The 17,713-nt window shown below is 40.1% G+C and overlaps 1 protein-coding gene and 1 long non-coding RNA gene across 3 annotated transcripts; both read right to left on the bottom strand.

Moving 5' to 3' along the window:
* Positions 1-1,151: 1,151 nt before the first annotated feature.
* Positions 1,152-4,127, bottom strand: LOC146574313 (uncharacterized). The gene is made up of 3 exons (XR_014892567.1): positions 3,973-4,127; positions 2,795-2,887; positions 1,152-2,655 (listed from the first exon to the last, which is right to left on the bottom strand). It is a non-coding gene; the product is annotated as an uncharacterized LOC146574313 (long non-coding RNA).
* A 4,033-nt stretch (positions 4,128-8,160) lies between these two features.
* Positions 8,161-12,364, bottom strand: LOC146574312 (neurogenic differentiation factor 4-like). Of its 2 annotated transcripts, none has more exons than XM_085273884.1 (2): positions 12,094-12,364; positions 8,161-9,949 (listed from the first exon to the last, which is right to left on the bottom strand). In XM_085273884.1, exon 2 carries the CDS (start codon positions 9,941-9,943, stop codon positions 8,954-8,956), a length of 990 nt encoding a protein of 329 aa, XP_085130010.1. In that variant the 5' UTR covers positions 9,944-9,949; positions 12,094-12,364; the 3' UTR covers positions 8,161-8,953. The 2 variants fall into 2 exon arrangements, with proteins under 2 accessions (XP_085130010.1, XP_085130009.1); XM_085273883.1 differs by having other exon boundaries at positions 12,139-12,359.
* Between the last annotated feature and the right edge of the window lie 5,349 nt (positions 12,365-17,713).

Below are 17,713 nucleotides of genomic sequence, written 5' to 3'. Positions count from 1 at the left end.
CAAATGGCTCTGCCCCACAGGGTTCGTTCGCTCATTTGTTGAATGACCGGGTTGTTATAATGAGTTATGAGCAAAGCCTGAGTTATTTACACAATCGTCAAAACCCTTTGCTCAAATCCTGCTCTGTCCACATGTGCTTGATGATTCTGCTTATCGGTTCAGTCACTGTTATCCACAAGCTGAAGAATTTCAGTTTGGCAAATGTGTCAGAAAGGCTTATTTATATATATTACAGATGGACAATATGTAAGAATTTAAGTTGCTAGAAACTTTATGAAGATTTACAACATTTTAGCTTCACATCATTATCTTTGAACAGCCCTCAATTTGGGCACTTTTGCAAAAGTGAGACCCCTATTAAATGCTTTAGATCAGTATATCGAATAATCTCGTTTTATATTTATTTCAGTCAGTAAGCAGGCATTTAAGTTGCCATTTTATAAAAGTTATATATATATATATATAAAATATATATATATAAATATATATATAAAATATATATATATATATATATATATACACATATATATATATATATATGCTGAGATAAGAATGATGCTGAGATGGTGAAATTAAATGTGGATGGCTGCGAGATGAAGATAGTCACACAAAATTTACAAACATGATACTGTGGGACTCCTGTGCGCTACCATGTTGCTTCCTGCTTTCTGCCAGTTAAGGTGTAGATTCAGATCAGATGTCCTAAATGTGCTTGCGAGTGTCATTTTGGAGAGGTAGGGGAGTATTAGGTGGAGCAGAAGGAGGCAAGGGCTGAGGTGAGATTGACGCATGGCCCAATATCAAGTAAATGTCAGTCTAATTCTGATACACTAAACGGTCTGAGCTCTAGTCTGCCTTGTGCGCTCCAAGTAGTCACCTGAGGAATATGGGGAATAAATGCGTGGCTAACTACAGTCTATTAAAATGATGTGAACAGTTTAAAGACACTGAGTGTGTGAAGTGCTCTTGTGTAAATGAGACAGGCCATTTAAAAACACCAAGTGTTTAATGCAAGCTGTAAAAGCCTTAATGGTAGCGTCCAGTCAGTCTTGGCAGGGTCACTTTATAACTCTTCTAAGGATGTGCTCATGTAAACTTACATCCCAGTTTAATTTAAGGCAGACATATTCACTTTTATTTCATTTGCATGTTTATTACGGACAAAGCAACACACCAACAGCTTCTGGCACCATGCCAGATAAGGGGTTAGGTTGAGGGACAGTGAGGAAGGACGACAAACTGGAGCAGTAAGCACATTTCATCAGCGGATACAGTTACACACACACACACAACACACACACACATTTTCTGCACTCTAAGAAATAAAATGTTGCATTTACTCCACCCAGTTATGTCAACCGGTTCCACATAACTGGGTTAGTGAAATATAAAATGTATGACACATTTAATTTGAACAACAAATTTTAAGTACATCTGTCAAGCTTTGGCTAATTAAATGCAAATCACAAGAATGGTGTTGTATTAACTAAATATCATAATGTTGATCTAACTAACATGTTGACTTAAATTGACAACACTAAATAAAATCTACTCAACCAAAACAAGCCCTACTTACTCTATAAAATAAGATGTTGCATTTACTCCACCCAGTTATGTCAACCGGTTCCACACAACTGGGTTAGTGAAATCTAAAATGTATGACACATTTAATTTGAACAACAAATTTTAAGTACATCTGATAAATTGACTAACCCTAAACGAGCTCTACTGAAACTATAGGATTAAATTACTTACTCTATTTAAAGTAAATTGAATAAATCAAACACAATTTTATTCAGTTAACCCAACTTTAATAACACTTGGTGTAAAATGTGCTGAAGCAAACTCTGAGCTGTTCAAAATTCTAGATCAATGCCTTTTTCCTAAACAAAAATATCTTCACATATATGCAAGTGCATATTAAGTACAGGAAGACATAATGCAGAATGTTAAAATCAAGTTATTAAAACTGGAAAGTGTTGTGATTCCAACATTTTTAACATTAACATGACTTAATTTAAACTTGCTTCGGGTACAATGGAAAACTCACAATACAGTCCTATAAACAACAAGTAGAAATGACTTTAGTGGCATTTTTGTCCATATTTAAAAAACCTTTTTTTTCCCCAAAACTTAAAATGAAGTCCAAACTTAGGAGCAGTCTTGTTCAATGTAGCTGGATGGTGGTAAAAGTTCAACATGAACAAAGCATGCCAAAAAGTATGAGGCCTTGCAGAAGTTCTTGCGGAATTCAAACTGAACAGTTTATGAAGTGCAAGGAGATGGGTTTGAGAATCTTGTAACCAGTTCAGTGTCCTCTATAGTTCAGTGCAGGCTGTTTCACTCAAGCAGTTTGTTTTTCAGAACTTGCACATTCGTGGATAGGTTGTTCCCATCCAACTCCATCAGTACCTTCTGAAGAAATTCAAATATGTATTTCAGGTGCTTTGGGTACCTCAGATTTAGACTGTAGATTAGTCCAAGCAGGAGGGCACACCCCTTTGCCACATCACTAAGAGCTTTCAGCACAGTGTATCCTTCTATGATGACACCAATGTCCTCAGGTGTATCTGCAGAGTCTGCTCCTTCATGTCTGACAACACAGACTCCTAAAGTCAGCTGCTCCGTTTCTCTTCTTGCACTAAGATCCATATCCTTAAAATGAAAACAAAGGGGGGAAAAAGTTACTTGCATATAGATACATATGAACAAATGAGCCCACCTTCAATTTACTATCCCAAATTAAAAAAACCAAACAAACAAACAAACTGATCTTTCCCCTTTTCTAACTTACCAAGAATTCCTTGAACAGGTCATCTGGCTTTTTATTTAAGTAGACACAGATAGTTTTTAGGACGCATTCCCGTCGAACATCAATGCTGATATTCTGGTGGAGATAAGAACTCAATGTGAGACAAGATTTTGGTTCTTTTCCACCTCTTCCCAAACCAAAGTCAAAAATATTAACAGATGAGTGATTAGCGATGAGTAATTAAACAATGTTTGACAACTCACATTAGTGACATTCAGTGAGGTTAATGATTGGTTAGGCACTGATTCTTCTGAGTCAGATCAACAAATATATGAACACAAAACTAGAAGCTTTTCATTTTTGACAATACATGAAAGCTTTCACTTTTGCTTTAATCAATTCTAGACTGTTCAACAATATAATTATTAATTGTACCCCTAAAAATGTTAAAATGAAATAGAAGATTAGAACTCGGCAATATGGATTCAAAATCCTATCACAATATTTTCTGGTATTTATTACGATAACAAGAGTTACAATAAAAGATAACAGTAACCACAATCACATCTGAGCCACTTTTGTTGCATCTACTGACAGACAGAACTAGCTGACCAACATAAAATGAAGGGGGAACACACAAATTGTCACTTTGATAATCAATGGAACTGATACAAGGAGTTAAATGCATTACATATAGCTGTATTACACATAATGCTGCATTTTAATGACACAAGATAAATGCATGTCTTACACTTTAATCACTGATATTAACACTAAATCAGATATCAACACGGGGTAGAATTCCTTCAAACAATGTAGCAACTTATTTGATGCATGTTTCTAAAATACACTATACATATATTTCATTCTTCAAACGGATCGGATCGCTGGCGCTCCTGGTGCTCATTACTGACACCAGGGAGCATGCGCGGTAGATGTTGGGAGTAATTTTAAAGCTGCAGTTCTTAGTAGGCAAGTTGCAGCTTAACATGAATCGTAAAACATTTTGGGAAATTACACCGAAGTGGGCCCAATAATATTTGTTAAATGCCTGACTAATAACACCTGTGAGAGGCATACAAGCTAGAATGCTAAAAAAAAAAATTACCAGACATCATTTGTTTTAAAATAAAACATACAGAAGTACTCCCGAAAATGTCGGATGTTTATCATTTAGTACACATTAACCAAATATGTCATCCTTAAATGGTTGTACTTACCAAATAATCCTCAAATGGCAATGGATTTTATCCAGGCTTCTGAGCATGATGCAAGTTTCGGTTGAAAATGGCGGTTGTTCAAACTTCCACACTGCACATGTGCAAACTGAGAAGTACGGAGAGCCTGTTAGGACAATCCTCTTCAAATTAAAGTGCTGTTCATTTTAAATGAACTTTTTACGTTGAATTTAATGTACTGCATTTTGTTGTATTGAAATATTGTGTTATTAATTAAAATCAAAACAATATCCTTGTGTTTAGAGTTAAAAATCAATTGTGACATTAATTTTAACATAAAACGTTTACATAATGCTAGCAACATCAATGTATCATTTCTTAGAGTGTGACTGCCCTGTCCTTTGCTCTTTAACTAATCTCTCTCTGTCATAAAACCTTTATAAGATGGCTCACCGTAACATCCTGCAGAGTAATGCAGTGCATTGCATTCCTCCCTCAGTGATCTATATATGGATTTTCAGTGTTTGCTCACGTCTCTGTTCTCCTTTCATGTGTGCAGCAGGTTAGTTTGACGCAACTTCTTCTTCAATCCACAAACTTTTACTTGAGCAGAAAGATGTGGTTTGGCTAACCTCTGTCCCACACCACTGACCACTGGAACTATACTGACACAAATTCATTTTAATTCGGCTTAAAAAATATTTATAAACTTAAATAAATACAGGAGACAGTAAAAATACTCAATTACAAGTAGAACTTATCCATTTAAGATTAATTAAAAAAAGATTCTTTCTTAGGTAAAAGTGCAAAATTATAATTAGTAAACTATACTTATACCTCAATTATAGTTTTATATGTAAACACAAATTAATGCCACAGATGCCCTAAATGAACAGATTTGGTAAATACCAAAATCAGCTTTTATGTTTCTGTAATGATAATTGCAGTAATGCAATTAAGTGTTTTAATTAAAATTATATTTTTGAATGACATAACAACATAACCATAAAACTAACAACACAATGTTTAGTTTTAAATGAGTTTCAGATTTAAAAAATGTTTGTTTTCTTGTTTTTATGGCAGATGGTCTGACAAATTTGTACTGTATTTGTATCTGTACATATTTATTGTTAAACAAATATGAAGTATTTCTTGAAATTTTTATATATGACATGCAAAGGTAAATCTTTAAAAACTGATAGGACGACGCCTCATGGCGTCGTCCTATCAGGTCTGACACCAGGATGCTGGTAGTACGTTATACAGGTCCAGTGCGCTGTGGGTTGTAGGGCTCCAGTCTTATTCCACTGAGTCCTAAATATGCTTAATCATATCACATTCTCAGGAATTTGGAGACCAGCTCAGTGCTATAAGGCTCCCAGTGATGTTCCTTCTGGTGTTCCTGAGATTTTTCTTTGACGTGTGCATTGTCCTGCTAGGAGAGACTACTGCCATCTGGGAGTGCTTTAATTATCTAACTAATCAAATAGTGTGTTTGTTTCTATATTTAGCTTCCACTTTCATCAGAAACAAAACACATTGTTTGCCTCATTAACTCTGAAAATCTTATCACATAAAATCAAAGGTAAGTTTACCAAAAAGCATTTTAAAAAGCATCAAAAAACACTTTTTCTTCAAATCGTGCCAGCTGTGTTGTTTTTCTAGCCATTTTTTTGTGTTTCTTTCCTCTCCTTTACTCAGTGTGCCAACAGTCCTGGAGAGCACTGTCTTTCTCTTTTTTTCTTTTTTTGATCATTCATTTCCCCCCCTCAAGGATAAAAGCCCCAACCACAACCTTCTTCCCTAATAGCCGATGCACTTCAGTGCTGGCTTTGAAGATTTAATCAGTCAGATTTCCTTGATTAATCCTTTTTCATGTCCTTTCACGGTAAATAATTAGACTCTGATATGATCACTTGCTGGATGGAGAGGACAGCATGCAGTTCTCTGATAGAGCAGAGTCCCCAGGTATCTTCATTAGCCTGATTATTCTCATCCAAACACACTCCATCAACCAGTTTACTTGTAAATAGGTTAATTCTATTCCCACTCCCTGCTCACTCTGCTGGCTCACTGTGTTTAGCAGAGGAGTTCTCACCAAATGTCTCTTTTGTTATGTGTCTACCTTCACAGTCATCGCAAAGGAAGTATTTGAGAAATTATCTCATCTCCATCGTATTTAGTCTGAGGGGTTTTCATTGTAAACGAATGCCAGTCACTCGATGCCAAATGTGTCTTTGTCAAACAGTTGTTGTATTTTTATTAATACAGTATGCTTTACAGACTTCAGTCAAGACCAAGACTGTAGAAGTTGTGTAATGTTGACACCTAGTGGCCAAATGCTTATATCTCATGCAGCTGATACATATATTGCAGGAATGAACTTCTACCACTAGGTGGCAGTGAGATTCCTCCCTCCTTCATTATAGATTTTGTCCTGACCTCTTGTCATCTAACATAATAATAATTAATAAAACACAAATAACAATGAGCATATTCACAACAGAAGACTCATTTTTCTTCAAATTCTTCCAAAACAGGATCTGTTTAACCGTGCATTAGATGCTGAGCTGAGTAAGTGCTGCAGCTGCATACTGTTGCGCATCAAATGGAGAAGAGGAGCTGCTGCACTGACTGCCCCTCTCTCCTCTGGATTAACGAGTAAATGACACCATTCAGACACTGAGCTCTGATCAGCTGCTTAATACTGTTTCATCCCAAATAACACAGTTTGTGCGTCTCTCTCACAGACGCACAAATTGTGGATTCACATAAGTGAGCACGTATTCTTTAGATAATTTGGTACTTATATTCAGGCAGCAGGAAGCTACTGTTCCATATGATGTTAGAGTGACACAAATATATACACTTATTGTTCTTAAAACTTTATTGGTTTCATAAATATGACTGAAACCCTTTTCTAACTACTAAGACTTGATGGCGCTTGATTTAAACTGTGCTTGAATTGTTGCATTTGTCTAATTTTTTCATATAAATGTTGCCAAGCTGCAAGTTTCCTTTGGGAAAATTGACATAATTGGGAAATTATTCAAAACATCACATGTAAATGAGGCACTGTGAACAGTTTCTGCATTTATTCAATAAAAGGCATCGTTGATATTAAATGTCAGAGGGGTCAACGGTCAAAAGGTTAAGGGTGAATGCAGTCCTTTCTTTCTCCTGTGTGCAGAAGTGTCCTTTTTAAATCACAAAACTTTTTTTTTCTTTTTCTTTTTCAAGACGCTGGTCGATCAGCCGTCCATCATTTATCATGTAGGAACACTCCGCATGTTAATTGTCTGGGGATCGTCTGTGTCTCCAACAAGCAGAGAGATGTCCTGCTATTTGTTATTCATCCTGCCCCCTCAAAGTTAGTCCCTGGTTTTCCTGGTTAGTAGTGCAAATGCATTACAAATACACGCACAGGCTTATACTAATCCTTGTGAAAACAAAGCGATATATTTTTTCCCAGTGCAGGTCATGCGTGGGATGTTCATCAGCGTGTTTATCGGGATTAGGAGCATTTCAGCCAAAATATAACCTCTAACGTCATACTTAACGCTCGCTGCTCTGAATGAAAAGATGAAGGCAGGGCAGAAACACGCAGAAAGATGACCGGCAACGTGATGAAGAAACTGGTCACCAGTGTTCCTTCAGTGACCATTCCCACCACTGACCCATGACCTCTTGACCCCTCTCCCTGACCTCTCAGTGGGTGGCCCTTAAAGTGACCAGCAAGGACTATAAAGCAAGACTGGCTGCTGTCAAATCAGGTCTCTCTTGTTTTTGCTTTTATCTTCATCATTTTCTCACTCTGGCTGTTTATTTCCAGGCTTTTAAAATTTGATTCCAGCATTTCAAATGTTTTTTGAAATGTATTTATTAAATGTGTATAATACAAGTGTTAAGTTGCAGCCTGGGTGGATGTCAGGGCAGGATTATGCCAACGCAATGTCAGAGAAGTAGAAAGCCTAAGAAGGCGGGCAGCCATGTTAATCATAAATCTTTATCTTGCAATCCTGCCTCGCACATTCGTCCTTCATTAAAAGACGGCACCGGGGATTAGTGCCGCTAAACCACAGAGATCTGGAGAGAAAAATGAGAAACAAAGTAGCAAGTAAACAAGGCGTGTTAATGTTGGTAGTGTTTAAGCGATGGATTCTGATGAATATATATGCTTAAAAATAAAACATTTCATCAAGTAGTAAACAAAAGAAAAAACAGACTTAATTGAACTTTCAGTATTTTAATAACATCAATTGTCCCAAAGGAAACAAGACTGAAAAGAAAAACAGTCATATGTTGCAGTTTCTTTACAATTTTAACCTGAGAATTACAATTTTTGCTTCTCCGCGATCCCCTTTGCAAACCTCCACATTACAGAAAATTTAAAATAAAGACAAACAAACAAATATCTCTCTCTTCGGTCATTACTCACAGAAGATCAGCTTGATCCCCACAAATGAATGGTTTCAAGTGTGAAACTTGAATATAATGGAACAAAAAACTGGACACAAAACAAGGATAAGATATTAGATGGATGAGTCTAAGTGACAAAGAAAAGCTTGGACTACAAATATGTACAAATAAAAACAAAAAAACCAAAAACACACACATCAGAAAAAAATTAATTTACACCATCTTAAATTAACGAATAAATTAAAAATACTTTATGTGGAATAATATCTGGTGTTACCAAAGCTTAATTAGAAGTGCTTATTTTACAGTACCCGGGCAGCTGGACAGCAGCAGCCTGCTATGTCCTTATATCATTTGGTAAATGAGTTTTGGAAAACAATTTATTGGTTTAAGTCAAATATTTTCTAATACTAGCAATGCTGAGTAGTGCTACTCTACTGTGCAAATGTTCCACAAGTGTTAAAAAACAAACTATTCTACAGTGCTTGACTACCAGCCTGTCTACTGAGAGAGAGCCAGCTTCTTTAAATCAGCCTGAGTGTTTGTGAAGGACGGGACTCCATCCTTCAAGTCGTACTGAAGGCTGATGTGGAACCGATCCTCCTCAGTCTCTGTAGACAGATGTAATCTGTCGGGGAGGCATGTGCGGTGGATGATAGGAGTCATATGGCCCCTCTAAGTGTACATCATATCCGGTATGTGTATGATACAGCACCTGCTCCACAGGGGTGGGAGAGTAGCGGTGGGAAGGTGGGTAGTGAGGTGAAGGCTCCTGTTTGGCCACCAGGTTGTTACTGATGCTGAGAGGTGGTGTAGGCGGGCCGTCATATGGAGGGGTTCCCACGCCACCAGCATTGTACTCGTTTGGTGAGTGATTCTCATAGGGTCTTCCCTTCATCGCCCTCAAGTGAAGCAGGTGAGCTGAGTCAAATGTGCCATATGGGGGACTTGGCAGTCCTGGAGAGGAGTAGCTCACCATGCCACCAAGTGTAGGTGGTGGCCGACCTCCATGTCTGTCTTCAGGCCTCATCCCAGGACCCGGAGCTGGTCCCATCTGTAAGCAGCCGGCAACCAGGTTGGTCGTGGGCTGTGACAGTCCCTTACACAGCGTTTCCATGAAAGCCCTGCTTTCTGTGGACAGGCCCCCCTCCAGAGCCTCAGACAGAGCACAGATGTAGTTGCGGGCCAGCCGTAACGTCTCGATCTTGGACAGCTTCTGTGTTTTGGAGTGACAGGGCATGATGCTGCGCAGGTTTTCAAGTGCATCATTTAGGCCGTGCATACGCGAGCGCTCCCTGGCATTCGCTTTTATTCGCCTCGCACGGAAACGCTCCTGCCGGGCCTTGGTCATCCTCTTTCTCTTAGGCCCTCGTCGTTTTGATTCATCCTCTGGTCCTTCCTCTCTGTCCTCCTCATCTTCCTCTGCGTCCTCACTCCCCATCTCTCTGGCCTGTTGGATCATGTCACCTGTTCTGTAGCTGTGCGATGGGGCCGATGGATCCCCATCAGGTGAGCTCATGTCTCCGTCCATCCACTGCAGAGGGCTGACGACCTCCTCACCCTCCCCTTGTCTAACATATGGCTTTATCATCATAGCAATCTGCCAAAAAATAGAGAATAAAGAACATCTTTGTGACACACATGCTGTAATAATAGCAGACAGTATTGTTTATTAGACCTCAGATTCATCATTGTCAAGTTCGTTGTTGTTGGTTTCCAGCTTCTTCTTTTATATAAAGCAATGCATTCAACATGAGTACTGTAATACATACAGTGACTGTACTTACACTAGGATTTGTTTTGAAATTCTATGAATGTTATCTGTTTTTCCTAAACATATGATAATACAAAATATTGGGGTTTTTTCCTAAAGTCATGTGCTGTTGAAAGTATTGCATTAAACTGGAATGTATATTTTAGGTTATTGGTCACTGAGGTCATCCTACATAAGTATTACCTAAATTCTGAATAATTTATAATGCACTGAAATATATTTATTTCTGTAATATTTTGATCAGAGCCTTTTCACATGTGAATTTGCTCCTTTTAACTTTTATTTTATTTATTTAATTTTTTTTTAGCACCACTAAAGAGGAATACTTAGCAGCTTTTGTTTGGGCTGAACTTGGTGATTCTGGACCTGTCTCAGATTATAAGTGTTCCAGTGGATTAAACAGCTCTTCATAAATCAGCAGGTGATCAGCAGTTTATCTTTCCTGGCTTCATAATAAAGGTGTGTTAGCCATAATTAACAGCCCCACCTCCTACAAATGCTCATCAGTATTATTGTTTGTTTTTCAAGGAACATGTAATCTCTTCTGGATCATGTTTTTAATGCATCATAAAATAATTTTGTAATGACATTGCCACTAATGTTACTAATTTCTGACTGTTGTTTTAATCATGTATGACTACAAAATGTAGCAGGTGGTTAATATTGTTCAAGGATATTTTAGCATAATCTCCTAAACCTAACCAACACTATTTGGTTCCTAAACCTCACCAACGGAAGTGGAAATAAAAAATCAAAAGTTTGCAAATTAAATGAAAGAAATTAAGTATAAGACCAAGTATAAAAATCTAGTGTATTTCTGTCACTGTTTGCTTCTCTTTGCTGTAAGATCTTTCGATTAGCGAAAAAATACTTTTCCTGTTCTTTTCATCTAGAAACATAACTTAACTTACTTCCCAGAAAGATTGTCTGTGAAGGTTCTCAGTCATCCAGGTCATCGTAGTCAAAGGAGCTTGCAAAGAAAAGCGTCTGGACTTCTTTAAGTTACTTGAAGACGTTTCACCTCTCATCCGAGAAGCTTCTTCAGTTCTAAGGTCAAATGGTGGCGATATCTGGGACTCTCCACCATTTGACCTTAGAACTGAAGAAGCTTCTCGGATGAGAGGTGAAACGTCTTCAAGTAACTTAAAGAAGTCCAGACGCTTTTCTTAGCAAGCTCCTTTGACTCCCAGAAAGATTATACGATGTTAAGGTTGGGGAAGGTTAAGGGGTGAATTAAGGGGTCTGATGGCCGTGGTAACCTGGGGTTAGTGAATACAAGTCTTAAGTCACAAGGAATAAACATCAATAACCTTTAAAACCATTATTTTTGCACAAATAAGTCCTCAAACGGGCCGACGGTTTCAGCACCGGACAGTTCCTGATGCGCGCTTCTCAGCCTCATGTACTTCTGATTGGCCAAACATTACAGCTGCAGAGAGAGGTGATGGCTTTTAATGCTTTTATAGCTACATGAATTTTCCCCTATATGTATTATCTGCTTTACCCGTCTTCTCCCCTTCCCTTGTTCTTTGGGTAATCCCGGTCAACTTGTGAACTGGTAATGCCCCAGCAAGTCACCGACAGGACTTTAATCTGGGCCATCACAGGATTTACTCCGTGGATGAAGCAACGACCATGGGATTAAATGAAAGATCGACATCCCGCAGATCAGTAGCCTGACAGAGGGCTCAGTCTGAATTCAAATAGACATTTTCAAAGGCAGAAATATTAATGTCTCCCCACAAATTGCGTGCCTAAGCAGTTATTGCTGAAGTATATTAAGATAAGCCTTTTGTACTTTTTTCATTAGATATATTAATTTCTTGTTGACTTTACGTGCACTTGCTTTAGTTCAAAATAAAATCCCTATGCCAAAAAAATCTGGTACTCTAAACTGAAAGCAAGTTGCCTGTAAGATACATTAAAATGTAAATTACGTGTAAACAGTGTGTCCACACTGACTCACTCACATGTGAGACCCGCAGAGCCTCTCTCGGCTGCGCTATGAAACATACCGGTGCTGATGTGTCCCGGGACCGCCTCAGGAAGTCTGTCAGATGATATTTGTCCTTTCTCCACGGATCACAGCTCGGTCACACCGTCCATCAAGCAGCGCTGAAGTTCAGTGGCGTTTCCTTGTGCGGAGCTGCTCAGCCTCTCAGTGCGGGTCACTCTGAGGGGGCTCCGGGTTTTAACCTTCACGTTAAAGCTCCTCCTCTTCCCACTCCCATCCAATTCCTGTTGACGCGCTTCGGCTCGCGCGTGGCCGGCCCGTGGCTGTAGCCCCTGGAGCTCAAAGACTTGCGCGCACGCGAGCGCGTGTGTGAGAGATGTGCATAAGCTCACTGAAATTGTCGAGACAAACAGGGGAGGCCCGGGCCTTTGTTGAGGCGCGAGGGCGGCCGCCAAATCCGCAGCACGGTGTCAGTGAACGGAGGGGAGACGCGCTCGGTCGCGTGAGCCTAACTGTATGTGACAGCTCGGAGTTGCGTGTGAGCAGGTGTTTGAGCCATTCCCCTCGTCCAGCATAGGCCCTTTGCGCTGTGGAGATGAGGCTGTTAAACAAGTTCACCTCAACTGAGAGGCCGCTCTGACCAGAAGGGGTAAGTTTGGTCTCCTGAGGTGTGCGCTTAAATGAGCAATGTGACTTCGAGACTCGCTCCAGCCCCCCTCGTCCTCTCTGCGGGACATGGGTGTCTGAATATTGAGGCTTAGCACCATAACCCACATTCACTGACAATGAATGAATGTCTTCGCTTATCAGAATTATTCAATAGCTGTAAGTTAACCTTGAATTTGAAAAGTCCAGTAATTTCTTTTATTGCATTGAACTTTTATGTCAGTAGTTTGAGCAAATTGCAACACAGTTTTCACTCTGATTTGCTCAAAAAACAAAAAATTATATGGATGCTAGCTCTATTCAGTGTTGACCGCAGAACCTGCTGTATCGCTTCAGCCACGTCACTCTATTCAGTGATGGGGACCATGAAACGTGGCTGAAAGTCTTAAAGACAAGGGAATATGATGAGGTATACTAATGATTAGATTAATAATGATTAATAATTAATAATGATTATACAGATTACATTAACTTTTCAGCTGACTAAGAATTACAACTAAAACACTTGTGACTGTATATTTGACATTTTATTCGACTAATATACAGGTAACGTCAAGTAGGTGGCAAATTTCACACAATGATTTAAAGTCATATTATTTCAAGGAAAGAAAATGTTAGCAATCCAGATGTAAATAGACGCATGCTCATAACCATCCAAAGTTCTCCAAAAAGTGAGGATGACAAATTGTCTTGCTGATTGTTGTCATTTTTCTAAACTGGAGAAAAGAGAGAGCGTGAGATTGGGAATGCTGTACAGGGAGTGCAGAATTATTAGGCTAATGAGTATTTTGTCCACATCATCCTCTTCATGCATGTTGTCTTACTCCAAGCTGTATAGGCTGGAAAGCCTACTACCAATTAAGCATATTAGGTGATGTGCATCTCTGTAATGAGAAGGGGTGTGGTCTAATGACATCAACACCCTATATCGGGTGTGCATAACTATTAGGCAACGTCCTTTCCTTTGGCAAAATGGGTCAAAAGAAGGACTTGACAGGCTCAGAAAAGTCAAAAATAGTGAGATAAAGTATTCTGATTCTGATTCTGATATCTTGCAGAGGGATGCAGCAGTCTCAAAATTGCAAAGCTTCTGAAGCGTGATCATCGAACAATCAGGCGTTTCATTCAAAATAGTCAACAGGGTCACAAGAAGCGTGTGGAAAAACCAAGGAGCAAAATAACTGCCCATGAACTCAGAAAAGTCAAGCGTGCAGCTACCAAGATGCCACTTGCCACCAGTTTGGCCATATTTCAGAGCTGCAACATCACTGGAGTGCCCAAAAGCACAAGGTGTGCAATACTCAGAGACATGGCCAAGGTAAGAAAGGCTGAAAGACGACCACCACTGAACAAGACACACAAGCTGAAACGTCAAGACTGGGCCAAGAAATATCTCAAGACTGATTTTTCTAAGGTTTTATGGACTGATGCAATGAGAGTGAGTCTTGATGGGCCAGATGGATGGGCCCGTGGCTGGATGGTAAAGGGCAGAGAGCTCCAGTCCGACTGAGACGCCAGCAAGGTGGAGGTGGAGTACTGGTTTGGGCTGGTATCATCAAAGATGAGCTTGTGGGGCCTTTTCGGGTTGAGGATGGAGTCAAGCTCAACTCCCAGTCCTACTGCCAGTTTCTGGAAGACACCTTCTTCAAGCAGTGGTACAGGAAGAAGTCTGCATCCTTCAAGAAAAACATGATTTTCATGCAGGACAATGCTCCATCACACGCGTCCAAGTACCCCACAGCGTGGCTGGCAAGAAAGGGTATAAAAGAAGAAAAACTAATGACATGGCCCCCTTGTTCACCTGATCTGAACCCCATTGAGAACCTGTGGTCCATCATCAAATGTGAGATTTACAAGGAGGGACAACAGTACACCTCTCTGAACAGTGTCTGGGAGGCTGTGGTTGCTGCTGCACGCAATGTTGATGGTGAACAGATCAAAACACTGACAGAATCCATGAATGGCAGGCTTTTGAGTGTCCTTGCAAAGAAAGGTGGCTATATTGGTCGCTGATTTGTTTTTGTTTTGTTTTTGAATGTCAGAAATGTATATTTGTGAATGTGGAGATGTTATATTGGTGTCACTGGTAAAAATAAATGATTGAAATGGGTATATATTTGTTTTTTGTTAAGTTGCCTAATAATTATGCACAGTAATAGTCACCTGCACACACAGATATCCCCCTAAAATAGCTAAAACTAAAAACAAACTAAAAACTACTTCCAAAAACATTCAGCTTTGATATTAATGAGTTTTTTGGGTTCATTGAGAACATGATTGTTGTTCAATAATAAAATTATTCCTCAAAAATACAACTTGCCTAATAATTCTGCACTCCCTGTATATGCAATTTAGGAAAAGAGCACCACATGCTCTAACAGAGGGGCTTAACATAGTTTACAGGGTAATCTGCAATTCCAAACTATGTGCTTTCACTTTATATTCATTCCCAAGTCGACCACCTTGCCCCATGCTCCTCCCCCCGCATCTTTTCCTGTCCTATTCCACACCTGCAGCCTGAGATGGGAATAGCAGAGCTGGGTCTCTTACATCCCCAGAGTGGAACCGGCAGGGGAATATGATAGCTGAGGCCTCGTGTCCCCGTTGCATATGCTTGTAAAACATTTTGTAACAACCTAGCAGAATAAATTTTATTCATTATTCTTCTAAGAGCTTTGATCCAAACTTGAAAAACTTCTCTCTCTTCTAGCCTGTTAATAATTCTATTTAAATGCAACCTACTTGCAGTTTTTATCCGATCTTTATGTTCGACAAGTGGTGCTCGTATGTATGCCATGATGTCCCCTGATCCCTGTGTGCTGGCCACACATGATGAAGTCCTGCTGCAGATGGTCTTTGCTTGAACATATATCATATTTTAACAGTCTGTGGCTCAGATGCTCATCTATTCTCCACTGGCTGCTCAGCCCACTCAGCATGTTCGCATGCTCAGAGGACTCCTCACCTTCTCTAGGTATGAGACGGGAATTTGTTTTAATAAAAAAAAGAAGGACAGATAAAACTTCACTTCAGTACACACACAGACATGACCTTCCTCTGAATCCCCAGTGTTTCTGTGTGTGACAGTGGGGAAAGTGGGTTTTGTCCATCTGTCATACTGGAATTCCATAGAGAGATGCCAGCGCCGCAGCATGAAGACAGTGTGTCTGTTTGTGTTTGTGCGCGTTCTCATGTTTGGGGATGAGGATAGAGCCCATGTGTAGCCTTTAAAAAGTTTTTTTTTTTCTCCATATGAGAAATGTAATGTGAACATGTAATTTGATATGGCCGTAGGTTGTATCGGTGCACTGAGATTGTATCTCTCACTTTGCACATGTCAGTATCCATTTCAACATCTATACCAGCGGTAACAGCAATAACAATACGGTCTTCAAATTGTTTGGAAAACGTACAAAACAACACCAGAGAATGAATGTTGTTCTGTATTTCATGGTCCCCCATCAACTTTAGAAATGGCCAGTCTTCTAAGCCAAACTTGAACCTCCCTCCAGCCCAGGATCGACCCTGGGGAGACTGGGGTGATGGTGACCATGTGTCTTTCTACTAACCATCTCACTGATGGACCCCACCACTGGGTAAAATACACGCCCCTCCCCTCCTCCTCCTCTCCCTGTGGCTGAACCCTAAACCCCCTTAACCCTTTCCTAAACCCCCTGCTGGCCCCCTGTTGAGCGTGCTCATTGGCTGACCGCCTTCAGGCGTCCCTTTTCCACAGGCCCATTGTCTGGCCCCCATAAGCAGCTTTGTTTCTGCGTGTGCAGCTGGGCTAGCCCGCTCAGCCATTAGCCGCAACACGCGAAAGAGAGAGCGGGATAATATAATTACAAAACAAAAGTCAGGTGGCTCACGAGATGTGCCAGGAGAAGCCCATTTGAGGGAGATGCGAGGACACGCTGGCGGGTGGCCAGCTATAATTTGATTATGAAGTTGTGTGAGTGACAAAAGAAACAATTGAATCTTTTTTTTTTCTCCCCCTTTTATTTGCCCCACTGTGATTTAATTTGATTCCACTGGGGCTTAAAAAAGAGGGCAGAGTGAAAAGAGAGGAGATTTACTCTTCTAATTTCCAGAGCCACCAGCAAAGAAAATGTAATATGGTCTGACAAAATAGCAAGAGAAATTCTTCCCTGGGCGAACTTTATTGTCATGTTGCTGCAGCACTTTGACTACATGTGAGGCCTAAATCAGATGAATTGCTGAAGGCTGAGTTTTCCTGCGGACTGACTGGTCTTGTGCTCTTGTTTTGCATGAATGCACACAGACTGGTGGACAATGGGATCAGTGGCAGATCCACCTCCTGTAATACTTTCTTTAAACAGGGCAGCAAGTGTGTCCCCCCTGTTCTGTCGGCAGACCAGAATTTATCCTGTTAGTCACCCTAGATGAGTGAAAGAGTAAAATCAACCCCCATACCAGCTGGACACACACATACACATCCATTTATAAAGGCAGAAACGCACAAGCACACACACACACACACACACACACACACACACACACACACACACACACATTCTTAACCCCACACACTGGGGAGTTATACACACTGGCAGCTTTATGGACAGCTGATAAGAACAGGTTTAGCTGGTGGTTACTGTTCAGAGCAGGTCAAGCAGAACAAGATCTGTTAATGTCTCTTTGTTTCTATAGTTCATACTGCAAAAGACTGCATTTTGTTTTCTGTTTTTTTGTTTTGCTCTTACATAAGACAATAAGCAATTGTGTCAAGTGTGCACACGCTCTTATGACTGAACGGTTAGTGTCAGCGTTGTGCCCGCTCACGGTGTGTAAACGCCCATTTTTTGCCCCATTAGGCACAGCTTGATCGTGCCCCTGGGAGATCGCCACATTCTCATGCTCCGAGAGACTTCTCTGAAAGGTTTCACTGCAGATTAATTGCTGGTTTACAGTTTTGTTTATGCAACTAGATAATCAGAAAGAAACCATCA

This window comes from Mchenga conophoros, linkage group LG5 (assembly GCF_057382185.1).
Source record: "Mchenga conophoros isolate Kocher_MC1m ecotype Shallow Benthic linkage group LG5, M_conophoros_male_GT1.1, whole genome shotgun sequence".
Taxonomy (NCBI): Eukaryota; Metazoa; Chordata; class Actinopteri; order Cichliformes; family Cichlidae; genus Mchenga; species Mchenga conophoros.
This window is presented reverse-complemented; position numbering and strand designations above follow the sequence as displayed.